At 51.9% G+C, this 16,543-nt stretch overlaps 1 protein-coding gene across 11 annotated transcripts in view; it reads right to left on the bottom strand.

The window, feature by feature from the left end:
* The window catches only part of Cttn (cortactin), a 35,439-nt gene continuing 18,896 nt past the window's right edge, over positions 1–16,543 (bottom strand). For 6 of the 11 annotated variants that reach the window (XM_087586242.1, XM_087586211.1, NM_001398644.1 and 3 more), the window contains 7 exon segments: positions 14,700–14,755; positions 10,940–11,009; positions 7,080–7,228; positions 5,105–5,194; positions 3,913–4,078; positions 2,176–2,247; positions 1–1,381 (listed from right to left, as the gene is read on the bottom strand). In XM_087586242.1, coding sequence (XP_087442368.1) covers positions 1,245–1,381; positions 2,176–2,247; positions 3,913–4,078; positions 5,105–5,194; positions 7,080–7,228; positions 10,940–11,009; positions 14,700–14,755 — 740 coding nt within the window. In that variant the 3' untranslated portion in view covers positions 1–1,244. 11 annotated transcript variants of the gene reach the window in all.

A 16,543-nucleotide genomic window follows, 5' to 3' on the forward strand; every position in this document is an offset into this window, starting at 1 on the left:
TGGATCAAAAAAAGTTTATTCTGAATATTTAATTTAAAAAAATCCATACCTATAAGGTGTGCTACAGAATTCCAGATGATAATTCATATAGAAAACCCAACCTAACAACGGAAAGGCAAGGATTCTACAGGAAAGCTCATGGGGAGAAAACGGGCATCGGTCCTCATGTGTCCCAGAGGTGGGGACGCATCTACAAGGACATGCTGTGCTGCTCGCTTGACTGTGTATAACCAGTGTGGCCCAGCCTCCTGGTGTCTCAGACACTTTGAAAGCATCTTAGGGACAGTTGATCAAGGAAGCTGGGGAGGCACCCAGGTGGATCAGTTCACTCAGTCCTGTGTTCAGCCACATTAATCTATCAACTGACTATAATTGAACATATTTGGCAAAAAGAACACAGCTCCCCACAGGGAGCATGTTTCTGGAGGCTTGCAGGGAGAAGGTATCTGTCTGCCCAGCCAGGTGGCTGGCCACACAGCTCACTCTGGCTGAGCAGGAGTCATGAGCAAGTCCAAGACTCCCTCCCCAAGTCTCCCATGTCGCAGGCCAAGCTCAGGATAAGTGGCCAGCACATCTCTGAGATGCATTGTGTGCTACAGACCTCGAATACAGACGGGAGAAAGTAACACTTCAGGGCAAGGCAGCAGGAGAAAGGGGTCAACCAGGACTGGGGTGTCAGGTTGAATTGAGATGAGGAGGTGGAGTAAAGGAAGCCCAGATCCTGGCTCAAATGGTCAGGACTGAAAGATACGACTTCCCTCGAAGGGTCAACGCTCCGGGACCTCGATTTCCTTTGGACGCCCTTCCTCTTCTTCCAAACACTGGATCCCAGAGAGCCTCCTCCCTGAGTGGCCACTCCAGGAGCACTGTCTCCATCCTGGGAACCCGACTGCCATGGGAGGGAAGTGGGCACAAGGCCACATGTACCACCAACCTCAGGAGAAGTGCATGCCCTGAAGTGGCTACGTACCACAGTCGGCTTGGCAAAGCTAAAACACCTGGATGGCTGAAAGTAATCACCCATGTTCTCTGTGAACATGATCATCAGACATTAGCAAATTCTGTGGCAGGACATGCCCCGAAGCATCAGCAGACGTATTAAATATAAAGGCAATATGTATATTCCCCTCCCCACCTTCGGAAAAAGAACAAAAACAGAAATGGAAGCAGAAACCAATTCAACACACGCAGACGCGATGTAGTGTGAACCCAGTGCTGGTGCTGGTAGGCTCTGGGTGGCCACCCTACTGCCGCAGCTCCACATAGTTGGCTGGGAAGAGCCCATATCTGCCCTTGCACACCCCACGCCACCAGCCATCGTCAATCATTTCTATGTTGGTGATGACATCATCAGGGTCAAAGGAGATTTCATCATCGCCAGCTAGGGAGGGAGAGAAGAAAGAGACTCAGATGGGATCGTCACCTGACCAGGTGGAAGATATCAAGACACCCACCCGGCAGGGGAGAGGGCCTTCACTGTTAAGACACATGACAAGGAGGGCAATGGAGAGGGCTGCTAAGGTTATACATGAATATCTAGACTCTAGAGAGACCTGAGGTGATGGCCAAAAAGTCACAGAACCCATGTGCGTACCAGGAAATACATGCCAGGTCTCTGTTCAGGAAGAGAAGGGGCTAGCGAGCCTCTCTCTCTCAGCCTAGGGGGCCTGAGGATTTGAGGGAGCCACAGCCATGCATCCTATAAAACACTGCTCAAGTAATAACTAAGCCAGGAGAAATGGATGTGCTGACGTGACAGAGAGGGGCCACGCTGGCTCTTGTGTGGAATCCTGTCCCCAGCCTGCACTGTGGGTCTGTGACTAAGGGGGCTCTGCAGCTTTAGATCCCCAAGGATTCAGATGAGAGACAAGGGGTGGGCACAGACATGGGCATCCCTGCACCATCCCAGGCAACACCTGTCAATTTACTTCAAGATACAGTGTGGAAACTATACCCAGGCACAGTAAAGTCCACCTAAGGTGTCAGCCACTGGGAAATTGAGACACGATTGCTTAAGCCCGGAGTTCCAGGTCAGACTGGGTAACAGGCCCTGGTTCAAGTCCAAGCATAAGACAGCCTCATCTTCCTTCCCAGAACTGTCTCAGGAGGGGAATAGCTAGGAACTTCATCCTGGGTAGGAACATCTGTGCCCGCAGGCCACAGTCAGTGTCTTACCAGCCTGGTAGTCATACAGGGCGATGGCTGTGATGCCCAGGTCACTCTCATACCCATCGTAGGTGTCATCCTCTGTAAGAAAGCAGAACCGCTGAGCAAACATACTGCCCAAGGACTGATGGGAAACTTGCTAAATCAGCTGGGTTCCTATGTGGCAGGCATTGGGATGGAGAGGCCAGATACCTCCTAGAAACGATAGGACTTGGCTTGGTGCTGGTGGTGCATACCTTTATTGGGAGCAGAGGCAGGCGGATCTCTGAGTTTGAGGCTAGCCTCATCTACAGAGTGAGTTCTAGGACAACCAGAGCTACACAGAGAAATCCTATCTCCACACCAAAGTAGGAGGGGGAGGAAAAGGAAAAACAAAAACAAAACAACAACAAAACCCACTCCTAGACATTTTCTTATTTAGTGATTGATGGGGAGGCTCGGCCATGTGGGTAGTGCCATCCCTGGGCTGGTGATGCTGAGTCTAGAGGAAAGCAGGCTGAGCAAGCCAGTGAGCAGCATCCCTCCATGGCCTCTGCATCCACTCCCACCTCCAGGGTCCTGCCCTGTGTGAGTCCCTGCCCTGACTTCCTCCAGTCATGGACAGTGATGTGGACATGTAAGCTGAATAAACCCTTTCTTCCCCAACTGCTCTGGTCAGTGCGCTTCATCACGTCAGTAGAAAACCTGATGACAATAGGCCTTAGCTTTCACGACAAGACCTCTGACACATACAGAGAGAAGTATGGCCACATGGACAAGTAAAAAGTAGGGCAGCCTGGGCTACAGATGGAATGAGACTGTGGTGCTTTGAATAAGAATGGCCCCCATCTATCTGAATGCTTAGCTACCAGGGAGTAGCACTATTGGAAAGGATTAGAAGGGTCAGGAGGCGTGGCCTTGTTGGTGGAAGCATGTCACTGGAGGTGGGCTTTGAGGTTTCAGAAGCCCATGCCAGGTCCTAGCATTGCTCCTCCCCACCTGCCTGAGGATCCGGACATAACTCTCAATTACTTTTCAGCACCATGCTGCCATGCCTGCCGCCATGCTCCCTGACACAATGATAATGGACTAAGCTCCTGAAACTGTAAGCAAGCCCCAATTAAATGCCTTATAAGAAGTGCCTTGGTCACAGTGTCTTTTTACAGCAATAGAACAGTGACTAAGGCAGAGACTGGAAAACAAAAACAAAAGCCAAAATGTCTGATGTCAAGAACTCAACAGGAAGAATGCCAGAGCAATGGGGGTTTGGCACCAAAGGCTGCCTGCCCTGGGCCTCTCAGGTTAAGAGCAGCTGAGGTGCTCTGCACACACCCCCACGATGCTGCAGGGGGATGAAGATCTTGCCTGGTCTAGTGTCTTATTGGGACCTCATTCTCCAAGTAAACATGAGCCTCACTGTCTGCTTGCTGAGGCACTGGTTCATCTGCAGAGCATGGGAGATGTGGCCTATGAGGTGTCTGGGCCACAGGGAGCCCTCCACAGGAGGGTTCACCAGGGCCCTCCAAGGGAGGACTCACTAGGAGAGCAGAGCCCCACTGCAGCCTTCACCATCCAAGCAGCACAGGATGGCCCTTCCCAGGATTGCAGGAGAGTACCGCGCCCAACCTTCTTCAATCCAGGGGGTGACCCAGAACTCACATTCCTGGGCAATCAGACAGCAGGCCAACCCTCTAAGGAGCACACTGGAGGGGAGGACTTCTCAGGAACCCTCCCTTCCCTGGGCATGGCTAGAGTGGGGTCCAGTACCTGCTTGGTAGTGGCCAGGAACCTCTGTGGTCTCGTAAACAGGCTCTGATGTGTAGGCCAGACCTTGCTGGTTGCTGGCCTCAGGAAGGCCTGCAGCCTCAGTGCTGTACTCAGGCTCAGGCTCACTACTTCCGTAGCTCGGCTCGGCCTTCAACGGAGCTGCATCCTGAGGAAAGATACACAGGCATCTCTCATGCTATCACCACAGTCAGAAGAGCCCCCCATACAAGGGACCTCAATGGTCAGACAAAACAAGGCAAAAATGGAAGTTTCATGCACAGGAGTGGGGACAGAAGCTTCCTGTGAAGGGTAGCCAGGCAGAGCAAGCTGTTACAGCCCAAGTTACTCAGGCCCAGGAGCAGTCTCATGTAGCAAGATGGTGGCAGACAAAGGCTACTGCAATGCTAAAGGCTACTTCCTGTTGTAGTGGTTCGACACTGGACCCTGCCCCATCTTCCACTAAGGAACCTCAGGATCTACCAGTCACAGGACCTGCCCTGCCCCCAGCCTCAACAAAGAGCCAGTGTTCCAGCACCTGGCCCAGCAGGAACTGGTTGGTTGGGCTACTAGCTACAAGGCCATATCCACTGAGCAGTCTCGGAGGGGAAGACAGACTGCCACAAAAGGCAAGTAACAAAAGTGATCAAAGAGAGGGAGTCCTAGTGGTGAATAGGTCATGGTCACCTACGCCCTAGTCATGGACAGGGTCCACACTAGACCCCATGAGCAATGTCACCTAGCTAATGGAGGCAGTACATGAGCACTGGCTGAGATCTGTGGGGTGTGGCTGTGGGCAGAGGGGCTTACTTCAGTGAGGGACCCTGAGTCCAGACAGAGTATGGGAGACTCGAGACAGGGATGTGGCAAGGACTCTCAAAGCTTCATGTGAGGAGGCCACAAGGACCAGAGAACAAGATGCTCAAGGGACTAAGGAAGAACCCTGTCTCAGGGCCAAGAGAGAGCTCATTCTAGAGGGAGCACGGTCAGGACAACCAAAATACTGAGCAGGCAGCATCTACTGACCTCCCAGAAGCTATAGGGAGAGGAAGGCCCTGAGGCTATGGTCTGCCCAAAGATAAGAACGGCAGCCAACCTGGGGGCGAGGGGAAACCTTTGTTCCAGGGACACGGAAGAGGAAGGTGTCAGGAGTCTGAAAGAGTCTAGGGTGGCCAACTGCCATGTCACTACCCACCTCATAGATGGGGCTGGATGGTGGTCTGTCTTCAGCTGGCTGAGGACTAGGGGATGCAGGGGGTGTCTGCTTCTTGGCTCTGGCTTGCTCCTAAGACAAAGGGACAGCAAATGCATGGTTACTCAGACAGCCTGAAAGTCAAATCTGCCACTTTGTAAAGGGGTGGCACCCAGGTGGGAAGCTTGGTGCCTGCTGAGAGAGTAGAAAGCACTGATCACTGGGTTACACAGTCATGCCTTCTCAAGAACTCTGGCCTGTGGTACAGTGTCACAAGGTGGGAAGATGCATTTAGACGCCCAGTGGACAGGTGCAGAGGTGACATCAAGCAGCCACTCCATCTGGCCCTCAGCTCATTTCCCAACTTGGGGCTCTGAGTAAAAGCTACCATGGACGAAGAGTTTCAGGGACCTCTGAGTAGGTAGATATTTTCTGCACATGGGGGAGACATGACCCTGAGAGTTGACTGGGCTGCCCTCCATAGAGTATCCTCGGGCAAAATCCTGGTCCCCAGGACTATAACAGAACACTAAACAGGAGATAGGAACAGAGGCAGTGAGTAGCCACAGCTGGCCAACATCCCTCAGGTTCCCTCGTCTCCAGGGCTGTGGCATCAAGTATGGGATGTTCTAACCTCTTGGGGAGCAAGCTCAGACAGCAGCATGGGAAATCCATTAAGATCAGCATGTCCCTATAGGAGATGTTCAAGGTTGCAGTCACGCCTGAGACAGGACTGAACCTCACCTAATCACTTCACACCCTTTCTTACTCTTCTGTGTAGGGGGAACAATGGTCACACCATGTGCTCTTAAGAAAATTACCATAGACTCTGGCACAGTCTTTGCAACGTAGGAGCTGTCTGTTCAGTGTCACTAAAACAGCCATTGCAATCACCAAGGACAAACACCCCAGGCACTGGTGGTCCTGTGCAGCTGAGGGCAAGACATATCTGGATGTTCAGGTCTCCAACACGATGAGGAGGCCTGGCTGTTGAGTTTGCCCATTTGTGACAATAGGCTGTGAGGCTTGTTCCAGCCTTCCCTGTACCCAGTTGGGTGCCAGGAAGAGGCCTCGCTACCTAATGTATGTTTAATGTCCCACAGAACCTGAAGTCCAAGGGGGTCAAGTCCAGGCTCATCAGCTCAAAACTGATAGGAAAAGACAGTATAAGAAACGGAGTGGGCAGGACAGAAAAGCCTCACACAGCAGAGGAATCAGCATCAAGAGAATCTGACAGCAGAACTCAGCAGTTATCCAGAACCACACGGCCAGTCAACCTGCAGAAACTTATAGAGGAGACAATGCTGTGGGGTGGCACGCATGTGCCGCGGATGAACAAAAGCGAAGGTGTGAACCCTTGCTCTGAGATGGGGCCTTTATAGGGAGGAGATGTGTACTTCATAAACTCTGGGTCACTCCCACACGCACCTTCACTCCTGAGACACATTACCCAGGGGCTCCATTGTCTGAGCCCTTGCTCTCAGTGTCATCTGCCAACTGCACACCATTCCCTGACCCCACATATTCTTCTGTGGGGTCTCAACCCCAACTCTCCTTGGGAGGAAGTGTTTATCACCTTAGACAGAGCCTCATGTTTATAAGTAACTCTGTATGACTTACCGAGGGCTCTGCTTCCTGACAATCGGCTGAGCCTTCGCCAGCATACGCATGTGGCCATGGGGAAAGGATGAGCGTTGAAGGTGTCCAGGTGATCAAGTTGCTCTACCTTACAGTGTAAGCAAGCCTTCCTACCCTAACAGTCCCTCCTGAATCTAGCAGGGAGCAAATTAACTCCTCTCAGTGGTAAATGGGAGGGCATATTCACAGAAGTCTCAAGGTGGAGCCCTGCCCCATGCCCGCTCCCCCTACTCACAGCAGTACCTTGAGGGACAGAAACGAGCTTCCTCCCACAGCGCCTGATGCAGACTCAGGGAGGCACCAGGGCCCTGGAACAGACACAGCAGCATTCATTACTCACTTCCAGCTTCCTTCGAGCCTCCTCCTGCTCCTGCCTTTCTTGGGCCATCCGCTGAGCTCTCTCGGCTTCTGCCTTCCGTCTGTCCTCCTGCTCTCTCTCCTTTGCCAGGTTTTCAAAGTTAGCACGAATATTACTGGTTTTGCTGGTCACTAGAGGAAAGAGAGGACACATCTGTCTCAGAACACCTCACCAGGACAAAAGCCACACCAGGGTGACCTTGCAGCAGAAGCATCCTCACGTGGGGATTAAGGATACCCACGGAGCACTGTCAGCCCACCCAGGCCAGCCACACATAAAGCCCAGGGGAGACTGATGGGCGCTGGAAGCCCAGGGGAGACTGATGGGCGTTGAAAGCCCTGGGTCTGCACCATAGTTAAGCCAGACACTGTCATAGCCAAGCACCACACACTGAGGCTGGATGAAGCAATAGCTAAGCTTTCTAACCCTGAAGGATGGGATGTGGCTCAGCAGAGGTTCCCCAGTGAGGAACTGTGGTGTGGCTCAGTGATAGAGCCCTTGCCTATCATATACAAGGGTTCAGGGGACCAGGTTCCATCCCTGGCACCACAAGAAGAAAAACAACAGACAAGAGCAGGGAGGATGTCAGGCACGAGCAGCCTGTGTCTGTCTCAGGGGCAGGCTAATTGCACTACTGAGCCATAGTGAACAGCTTTGTTCTCGGAGCACATTTTCCCAGACATGAGAAGCAGGTCTGAGTGACTAGCAGGAACTTCCTTCAAGGTGAGCCTATCTGATAAGGAAGTCATTGCTGAGTCAAGTGCGGGGGTGCAAACAGGTCATCCTAGCCCTGAAGAAACTCAGGCAGACTGGGCTACATGAGACCCTGTCTCAAAACAGAAACAAACAAACAAACAATGAATCAGGACAGGAAATGTTGCTGTTGGTCAATATGAAATTCAAAGTTCCAAGCACGACAGCTGGGTTGGCCAGGTGTCCTAACACACACCTGGGATCTCAGTGATTGAATCAAGACAAAGCTGAGGCAGGAGAATGACATTAAGCCCAAGGCCAACCTGAGCTAATCAGTGAGATCAGGGCTGGCCTGGGATATAGAGTGAAGCCCTGCCTACAAAGACAAATGTAAGAATAAATGAATGAATGAATGAATGATGAATGAATGAATGAATGAATGAATGAATGAATGAATGAATGAAAGAAATTTTCTTAAAAATTTAACAATCTGGGTTTTTGGACATGTGTGGCTACTACCATGGCATGCTGGTTACTTTTCTGTCAACGTGAGAGAAGTCAGAGAGGAGGAGGGAACCTGAGAGTACTGTTGGCACAGGACACACCAGGACCAAGTTCACAGCCCAGAGGAGATTGAATTGCCCTGGGGGACAAAGGGCAGAGAATAAGAGACAGAGACAGGAAACAGAGAGTGAGGGGGAAGGGAAAAGGAACAAGGGAGAGGGGGAAGGGATATTTGCCCTGAGGGACACAGGACTGCCTCTGAACAGAGAGGAGACAGACTGGCCCATACTTGTATGTAGACAAAAGGCAGTTTAAAGGGAACAAGGACGGACAGATGGACGGAGAGACGGACAAACACACACACACACACACACACACACACACACACACACACACATCAGGATGGGTTGGTTTATTTTGATTGGATGGTTTGAACAGTATAGCATTTTGATGGCTGGACCTTGATGGTCAGCCTCAGGAGGAGGAAGTGGCCAAATAGAGAGCAGACCTTGCCAGCTAGCTTTATAGGAATGCAATCTAATGGTTTAGCAAGGGAGAGGGGGAGGGGGAGGGAGGGGGAAACCAGGCAAGATCTGCCAGAGCCATGTTTGTCACACTCAGGCCTACCAGAGCCCTCCAGGGCCTCAACTGAGAAAACACCTCCATAAGATCAGACTTTAGCTGGGCAGTGCTGGTGCCTGGTGGGACATTTTCTTAATTAGTGATTGATGGAGGAAGGCCCAGTCCATTGTGCTGGACCATCCAGCGCTGGTGGTCCTGGGTTCTATAAGAAAGCAGGCTCAGAGCTGGAGAGAAGGCTCAACAGGATGGCACTAACTGCTCTTCCAAAGGTCCTGAGTTCAATTCCCAGCAGCCACATGGTGGCTCACTGCCATCTGTAATGAGATCCAATACCCTCTTCTGGTGTGTCTTCAGAGAGCAACAGTGTGCTCATAAATAAATAAATGTTTAAAAGAGAGAGAGAGAGAGAGAGAGAGAGAGAGAGAGAGAGAGAGAGAGAGAGAGAGAGAAGGCTCAGCAAGCTGTGAGGAGCAAGCCACTATGCAGCCCTCCTCCATAGCCTCTGAATCAGCCTCTGCCTACAAGTTCCTGCCCTGCTTGAGTTCCTGTCCTGGCTTCCTCCAGTGATGAACAGTAATACGAAAGCGTAAGCCAATATACCGCCTTTCCTTCCAGAGTTGTGCTGGTCACGGAGTTTCAGCCACAATGACACCCCTAACTAGCACAATGATCATGACTTAAAGGCTATGAGATGGCCTACGGATAGTAGGGAAGGGCTCTATGGGTGAGTTCCAGGCCTAATCCAGAGATCTGGCTTGAGGGAGAGTTCTGGAATTTTAGTTTCTTTAAAAGACACAAAAATATTACAACAATGTTTTTGTTGTAATCCCAGGTGTGGGACATGGGGCTGCTTCCGACCGTCTGCAGCAGCTGACTGTGATTTGTCTGTGCTCTAGCAGAGGTGTGGTTTTACCAGCTGCAGATGGTCTGTGATCGTGTGATGTGTAGAATTCTGGGACTGTTTCAGAGTGTGTAACTGCTAGGACGCCTATCGGTGGGGTTGGTCTTCAGGGGGCTGCAGTTTGGTAGCAGTCATGCTCAAAGAAGGAACAAGAGGAAAGAAATTCTTGGATCTCTCTCTCCCCTCTACCATTCGTGGTCTCCTATCTAGTGATGAAGTGCGCACGTGTGTGTGTGTGTGTGTGTGTGTGTGTGTGTGTGTGTGTGTGTGTGTGAGAGAGAGAGAGAGAGAGAGAGAGAGAGAGAGAGAGAGATAAGGGGTGGGGAAACAAAGAAGAGTCCACAAAGTATCAAAAAGCAGCTACATGTAGCATTTGAAATAGCAGGCTCCTGAGTGAGCAAGCCTCCAGAAGTATTTAGAGACCGCAGCCCAGGGGAGTCCCCAGCCCTGTGGAACCACAGCCCACTGGGCCTTGAGCGCACATAGCTTCCCTGAGAGCATCCCCTGCCCTGCCTAGCACAGTCAGGCCCGACACCGACTAACTCCATACTGTATTCTCTGTGTAAGTGCCTTAGTCTCATTGTTTTAAAAACATTTTGTTTACTCTCTTTCCTGTTTTTGACACAGGTTCTTACTCTATAGTACAAGCTGGCCCAATCCTCAGCATATAACCCACGCCGGCGTTGAACTCGTGGCAAGCCTCCTGCCTCAGTCTCCCAAATGCTGAGATTACAGTTGTATCCCACCGTGCCTGGACCCTTGTAATATGAGACACAGTAGATGTCAGTAAAACAAGTGGTGCCCCCTGCGGCCTTTGCAAAAGGCCCCGATGGTTTTCATAGTATCAGAGTGGCCCAAGAACCGATCCTGTGTGTGCAGTTGCCAACGGTCACCACCTCCTGACGTACGCTGAGATGTCTATCCTATGTGCAAATGTCATTCTCTAGATGTATCTCACTCCTCACACACCCGGTCAAAAGCTGTGGGTGAGAGGAGTGGGCTCAGGGGGCACATGTAGGCTGCTCCCAGAACCTGGTCACCAGCATCTCTCACCAACACCCCACAGGGTTGAGGCCTTCCTCTTAGCCATGTCTGGGAGACCATGGGGCACCAACACTACACCCCATGTACCACACAGTGCTTTCAGACTGCCAGGACTCACCAGCCTCAATGGGGACAGTCTTCTGATAGGCAGACGGCACCTGGACCACTTCTTCAAAGGTGGATGCGTTCTGTGGAGACAGAGAGGAGTCAGGGAGTGCTGGCCATGCTCCTTCACAGCCAGGGCAGCTGTAACCTAGTGAGTGTGAGGGGCCTTCCCCAGCCTTCAAAACACCCCACAACACAGCTCCTGCTTCATCCTGCAGATTCACTGGGGCTTGGCTCCCCTTCCACAGACCCTCAGATTATCCTGCAGTTGCACATTCCTGACTTAGCACCGTGAGTCACTGTGGGTCACAGGGTTACCTTGCCAGCCCCCTCCTTGTTCTTCTGCAGGCTCTCTCAACTTCCCACACCTCAACCATGCTTACAGGCTCCAGAATTACTCTGGTAGGGATGGAGGAAGCCAGTGGCCAACCTAAGCACAGGCTGACAGGGCTCTGACACCAACAACAGTCCCAGCCATGTGGCTTCTCAAAGGAAATTCAGGGTTCGGGGCATTTACTGTTCCCAACACACGCCACATGAAGAAGGGAGGCTGAAGGTGGCCGAGGGGCCCTCTCTCCAGTGAAAGTAGTGCCCTTCAGTTGACTTCAGATGGGCTATACTCAGCGTGGCCCTCCCCACCGGCCTCTTTCCCTTCTACTAGGAAGCTGAGTCCATGAGAAATGAGTGGCTACCCTGTCTAAAATCCCATATGGGGCCACTCCCTGCTGAGAGCCCCCAGGGCTGTGCCCACCTTGGCTGCCCTCACCACCCCTTTTCTTCTTCCCAGACACCCGCCCCTAAACCTGACCTATCCTGCTCCCCCAGAACAACCCTCGCCTAGTTAGGAGGTCCCTGTCTGATCCGCAGTTGTCTGGAGGAGCCCAGATCCATCTCCACACCCTCTGCTCCTTCTCTCACTCCTGCCTTCTGGATCACAACCCCCCCCCCCACCCTTTTTTTCCCTAAAGTGTGCTGGGGTGACACCTAGTGCCTCCTCAGCCCTAAGCCAGCCTCACCACTGAACCACACCCACCCCCAGCCCAGCTTCTTCTTTTTTTTTTCTTTTCTTTTTTTCAGAGCTGGGGATCGAACCCAGGGCCTTGCGCTTGCTAGGCAAGCGCTCTACCGCTGAGCTAAATCCCCAACCTCCCCCAGCCCAGCTTCTTGACCCCATTCCTGCTTTCCTGAGTCTCCCCCTCAGCCCTTGATCCAACCTGCCCACATCAGCCCTTACTCTGCCTCCTTCTCCATAAGCCTAGCTCTGGAGCCCAACAAGGGAGGCCACTCTTGTCTTTGGACGACTGGTAGCTGCCCAAACCACCACAGAGGAACACTTTTCCTGTCTAGGAGAGGACAGGCTGATATCGAGGTTACCACCTTATCCTAGTCACTATGGGGATGAACCACTGCTCTCTGAACAGCCTCATGGCACAGCCTGGGTCCTGATCCTGCCCCACAGTCCCTTGGGGTTCTCCACAGGACAACAGACAGAGAGAGAATGGCCATGCCTGAGTGGCAGGAGGGGAGAGAAGAGACAATTCTAACCACATCGTTTCCTGACTTTGAGTGCACAAGGTCAGCGGTCACCATCTTTACCATCACCACTAACCACAGACACCACAACTTCCTCAATGGCAGCCTCTGACTAACACACTTAGTTCCTCATGTCCTCTGCCACAGGGCTCTCAGCCACCAGACACCTGGTCTCCTGCCACCCCACCCCCAGTCTCCTTGCTCAGTCTATTCTGACTGGCAGAGGTGAAACCCAGAGGGGTGCCCTTCAGCACACTGCACAGCCCTCCCCTGCCACTGAGGCAGCCCTGCAGCATCCTGGCTGCCTAAGGCCTCATCTTCTCTACCCAAGTCCCCCAACTCTGCAAGGCTCGAATCACTCCAAGCCCTCCTTCTGGTGTGTACAGCTGTGCCTGGACTCGGGTTCCTCCAGTAAAGCACAGGTTGCAAGTTCCATGGGCTTCCCAGGGCCTTCCCCACAGCAGGAAATAGAATGGCCACCCTCGCTCTTCCACATCCGCAGTGATGTTCCCAAACCAGGCTCCTGTCACATCCTCTGCTCCACTGTCACTGACCATCTTTGCAGAGAACCTCCTATCTGCCCTCAAAACATGGCCCAGAGACCAATGAGAGGGTTCACTGGGTAAAGCACTTGCCTCTAAGCCTAAGGACCTGAGTTCAATCCCTGGGACCAGCATGGTAGAAAACAACTCACACAAGTTGTCCTTTGACCACCAAGTATACTCAGTGGCACATACATGTGCAAACATATACACCTACATATATACATGCATGCACATAATGATTTGGTTTTTATTTTGTTTTGGAGACAGGGTTTTTCTGTAAAGATGGGGCTATTCTGAAACTCTCTGTAGACCAGATTGGCCTCGAACTCAGGGATCTGCCTGCCCGTGAAACCTGAGTACTGGGATTAAAGGTGTGCATCATCACCTGGCTACATATAATTATCTTTAAACTCAGTTCATCTGGTTTCCTCGGGGCCAGTTAGCTCAAGCCACCAGCTTGCTCTCAGAGCTTCCTGTGAGATACCCTGGCGACATGGGGGATGTCTAGGGTGAAGCCAACCACAGTAAACTGAGTAAAGGAAGAACAACTCTGGGAATGACCTATGCATGCCATGTATGACCACAGCCAAGGACAGGAAGGCATCTGTGCAGTTGGAAGGATGAGGTCACCTCAGGCAGAGGAAAGCAGCCTTGTTGGTCTGTTGGAGAACCCACAGAGCTGTCTAGTAATAGCTTCCCCCTTCACTGGTTAACAGACTAGAAAAAATAATTCTTTCACCAGCTCACAGCTGACCCCATGGGGTCCAGGAACTGATTAAAAGCAACAGGCTGATGAGTGTATCTGGAGAGAGGGAACAGTCTGTTACCACAGGAACATGCTTTTATGCCTAACAGACAAAGCTGGACAAGATGGCACTGGCCACCAATGCTAGAGACTCTGGAGGCTGAGGCAGAAGCATCTCAAGTCCCAGGCCAGCCTGGGTGGCACAGACCTGATCTGAAGGAAAAGGTGAAAAGGGGCAGGCTAAGGCCCAATACGTCCCAGCTGCTGGCCAACTGAACAAGATTAGTAGTCCAGCTCCCCCATCTGTGGTAACAATGACTAAATGTGGCCACTAAGCTCTTCCAAGAACTGGTTCCCGCCTGGCTTTCTGCTAATAATTAAAAGTTCAAGGGGCTGGGGATTTAGCTCAGTGGTAGAGCGCTTGCCTATGAAGCGCAAGGCCCTGGGTTCGGTCCCCAGCTCCGAAAAAAAAGAACCAAAAAAAAAAAAAAAAAAAAAAGTTCAAATGGTCGGGCTGGAGAGATGGCTCCTCTGAGTGCTGGCTGCTCTTGCAGAGGTCCTGAGTTCAATTCCTAGCAACAACATGGTGGCTCACAACCATGTATGATGCGATCTGGTGCCCTCTTCTAGTGTGCAGGCATACATGCAGGAAGAACACTGTATACATTAGTAAATAAATCATCAAATAAAAAAGTCAAATAGTCCCCAAGACTCTTGTATCAAGTGCCTGGGTTTCATTCAAGATCCCAACTGCTAACTGCTGTGCTGTGACCAAGTACTCAGCTTACTTGGCCTCAGCCCCAAGTGTGAAACAGAATGAACCCACAGTTGTGCCACATGGGGTATGAGGATTCCCAGGTGGCCACTTCAGCACCATGGAATGACACATGCCTCATATTGCTGGACAGAGCCCTCGGAAGAACATCCCCACCGTAGCTCACCAGCCTTACCTTGTCCATCCGATCCTTCTGCACCCCATACTTCCCGCCGAATCCTTTGGCATAGTCTAAAAGGTGGTAAAGGCAAGACTTGCGTGAGGCTGAGGCCGGGCGAGCAGCGCAGGCACATGCGCATGGATCCGCAAACAGCCCGGGGACACAAACCAGAGCAGAGGGATGGGCAAGCTGCCGAGGACGGGCTCTCCTGGCAAAGCCAGCTGTCTAACCACAGTGCCCAGTGCAGGTAGGGAGCAGGGGAGGTGTGGGCATGCTTCCAGGAATGGGGACAGGGAGGGGATGGGCGCAGGCCGGCGGGAAGAAAGCGGAGGAGGGAGGACACAGGACAGGCCTTTGCAGTGCACACTCCTATAGCACAGTCTTCGCACCAGCAGGCCTTACTCTCATCTGCTTCCTGGGCGCCTGCTCTACTGGGCACTAATTAGAGGCCCCACCGTAGTGTGTTCTCTTGCTTTTTAAAAGAAAAAAACAAAACAAAAAAAAACCTCTGTGTGGAAATGCCACCAGACGAATCTGTCTGTCGCTGCCACACACAAACACATGAAAGTGACGGTCATGCAGCCTAGACATCACAAGGACCAAAGGCCACCTCCACACAATCTGCTGGGCCAGCACTAAGTACACTCGCCCTGGGCCTGATGGCATCTGGGAGCCTACAGTCCACGCTGATTCAGGGCGTCACATGCCTCCGCCTGGACACTGTCGGGTTCTAGAACCAGATCAGCTCTGGGGACCAGGTCTGATCTCTCAAGGAGAAGAAAGAGCAATAGCTACTGAGATCTCCAGGGCATGCCTCCCCTTGCCTGTATCAGCCACACACACAGTGTGCACTACGGTGAGGCTCTGGGTGGAGACAAATAGCACACAGACAGTGTGGCCAAAAAACAAAACAAAACAAATACATACACAAAACCTTGTACGCCTGGCCAAAAAGCAAAACCAAAAAAAACCAAGAAAACCAAAAACCAAAACAAAACAAAACAAAAACAAAAAATAAAAACAAAACAAAACCCACCACCACCAAGAAAAACCCCACACCACTGTAAACAAAGACACAGGGGGCACATAAAACAAGGCTATAACACTCCACGACCCCAGTGTGTGGTTAGCATCAGGTCTGGGAGAAGTAAATCAACTCCCTGTGGGTCAGAGGCAATGAGGAGGTGCTCAGAGATCAGCACTGGGGGTCGGCAGCGATGAGGCCAGAGGCTGCAGATACTGCCTACCTACAGAGTGCCTCCTAACCTGAACCCAAAGGTCGGAGGGAAAAAGAATGGGTGGGGTTGGGGGGGGGGGGGGACCGAGCTCCAGGTTGTTCCTCTGGCATGAAACTGAGTGGAGAACATCATGGCAGCCAGTGGCGGCACAGGAACTGTCACAGGCACTGTGGTAAACCCTGAAGTCTATGCTGCAAGCCAGCTGCACTGCAAGGGCTGGTAGGAGGAGGCAGGGGAACTGTGCCTTGCTGGGACTCGTGCTTGGCCAATTTCTCCTTGTAATCAAACCCCACAGCGGAGGAGTCCTGCCTCTCGGACTGAACACCAAATTTGCCTCCGAAACCAGTCTTATAGTCTGGAGATCCACGTGAGAGAGTGAGGAACATGACCGAGAGAGGAAACAGCTAGGTTAGAATCACATGAGCACGTGCGATTGTCAAGTACATCATGTTCAGACACAAGAGCTCTGATCTGCTGTTCTAACACTGACCGAGGTGTTAAGGAACAAACTCAGAGGCCAGCAGGCTCCAGTTGAGATGCAGAAGAAGGGTTGGAACTGGACGGTAAATGTAAAGTTTAGTTAAAGCTCCTCCAAGCTTCAAGGTTTGCCGGGAGGGACAG

This window comes from Rattus norvegicus, chromosome 1 (assembly GCF_021556685.1).
Source record: "Rattus norvegicus strain SHRSP/BbbUtx chromosome 1, alternate assembly SHRSP_T2T, whole genome shotgun sequence".
Lineage (NCBI taxonomy): Eukaryota > Metazoa > Chordata > Mammalia > Rodentia > Muridae > Rattus > Rattus norvegicus.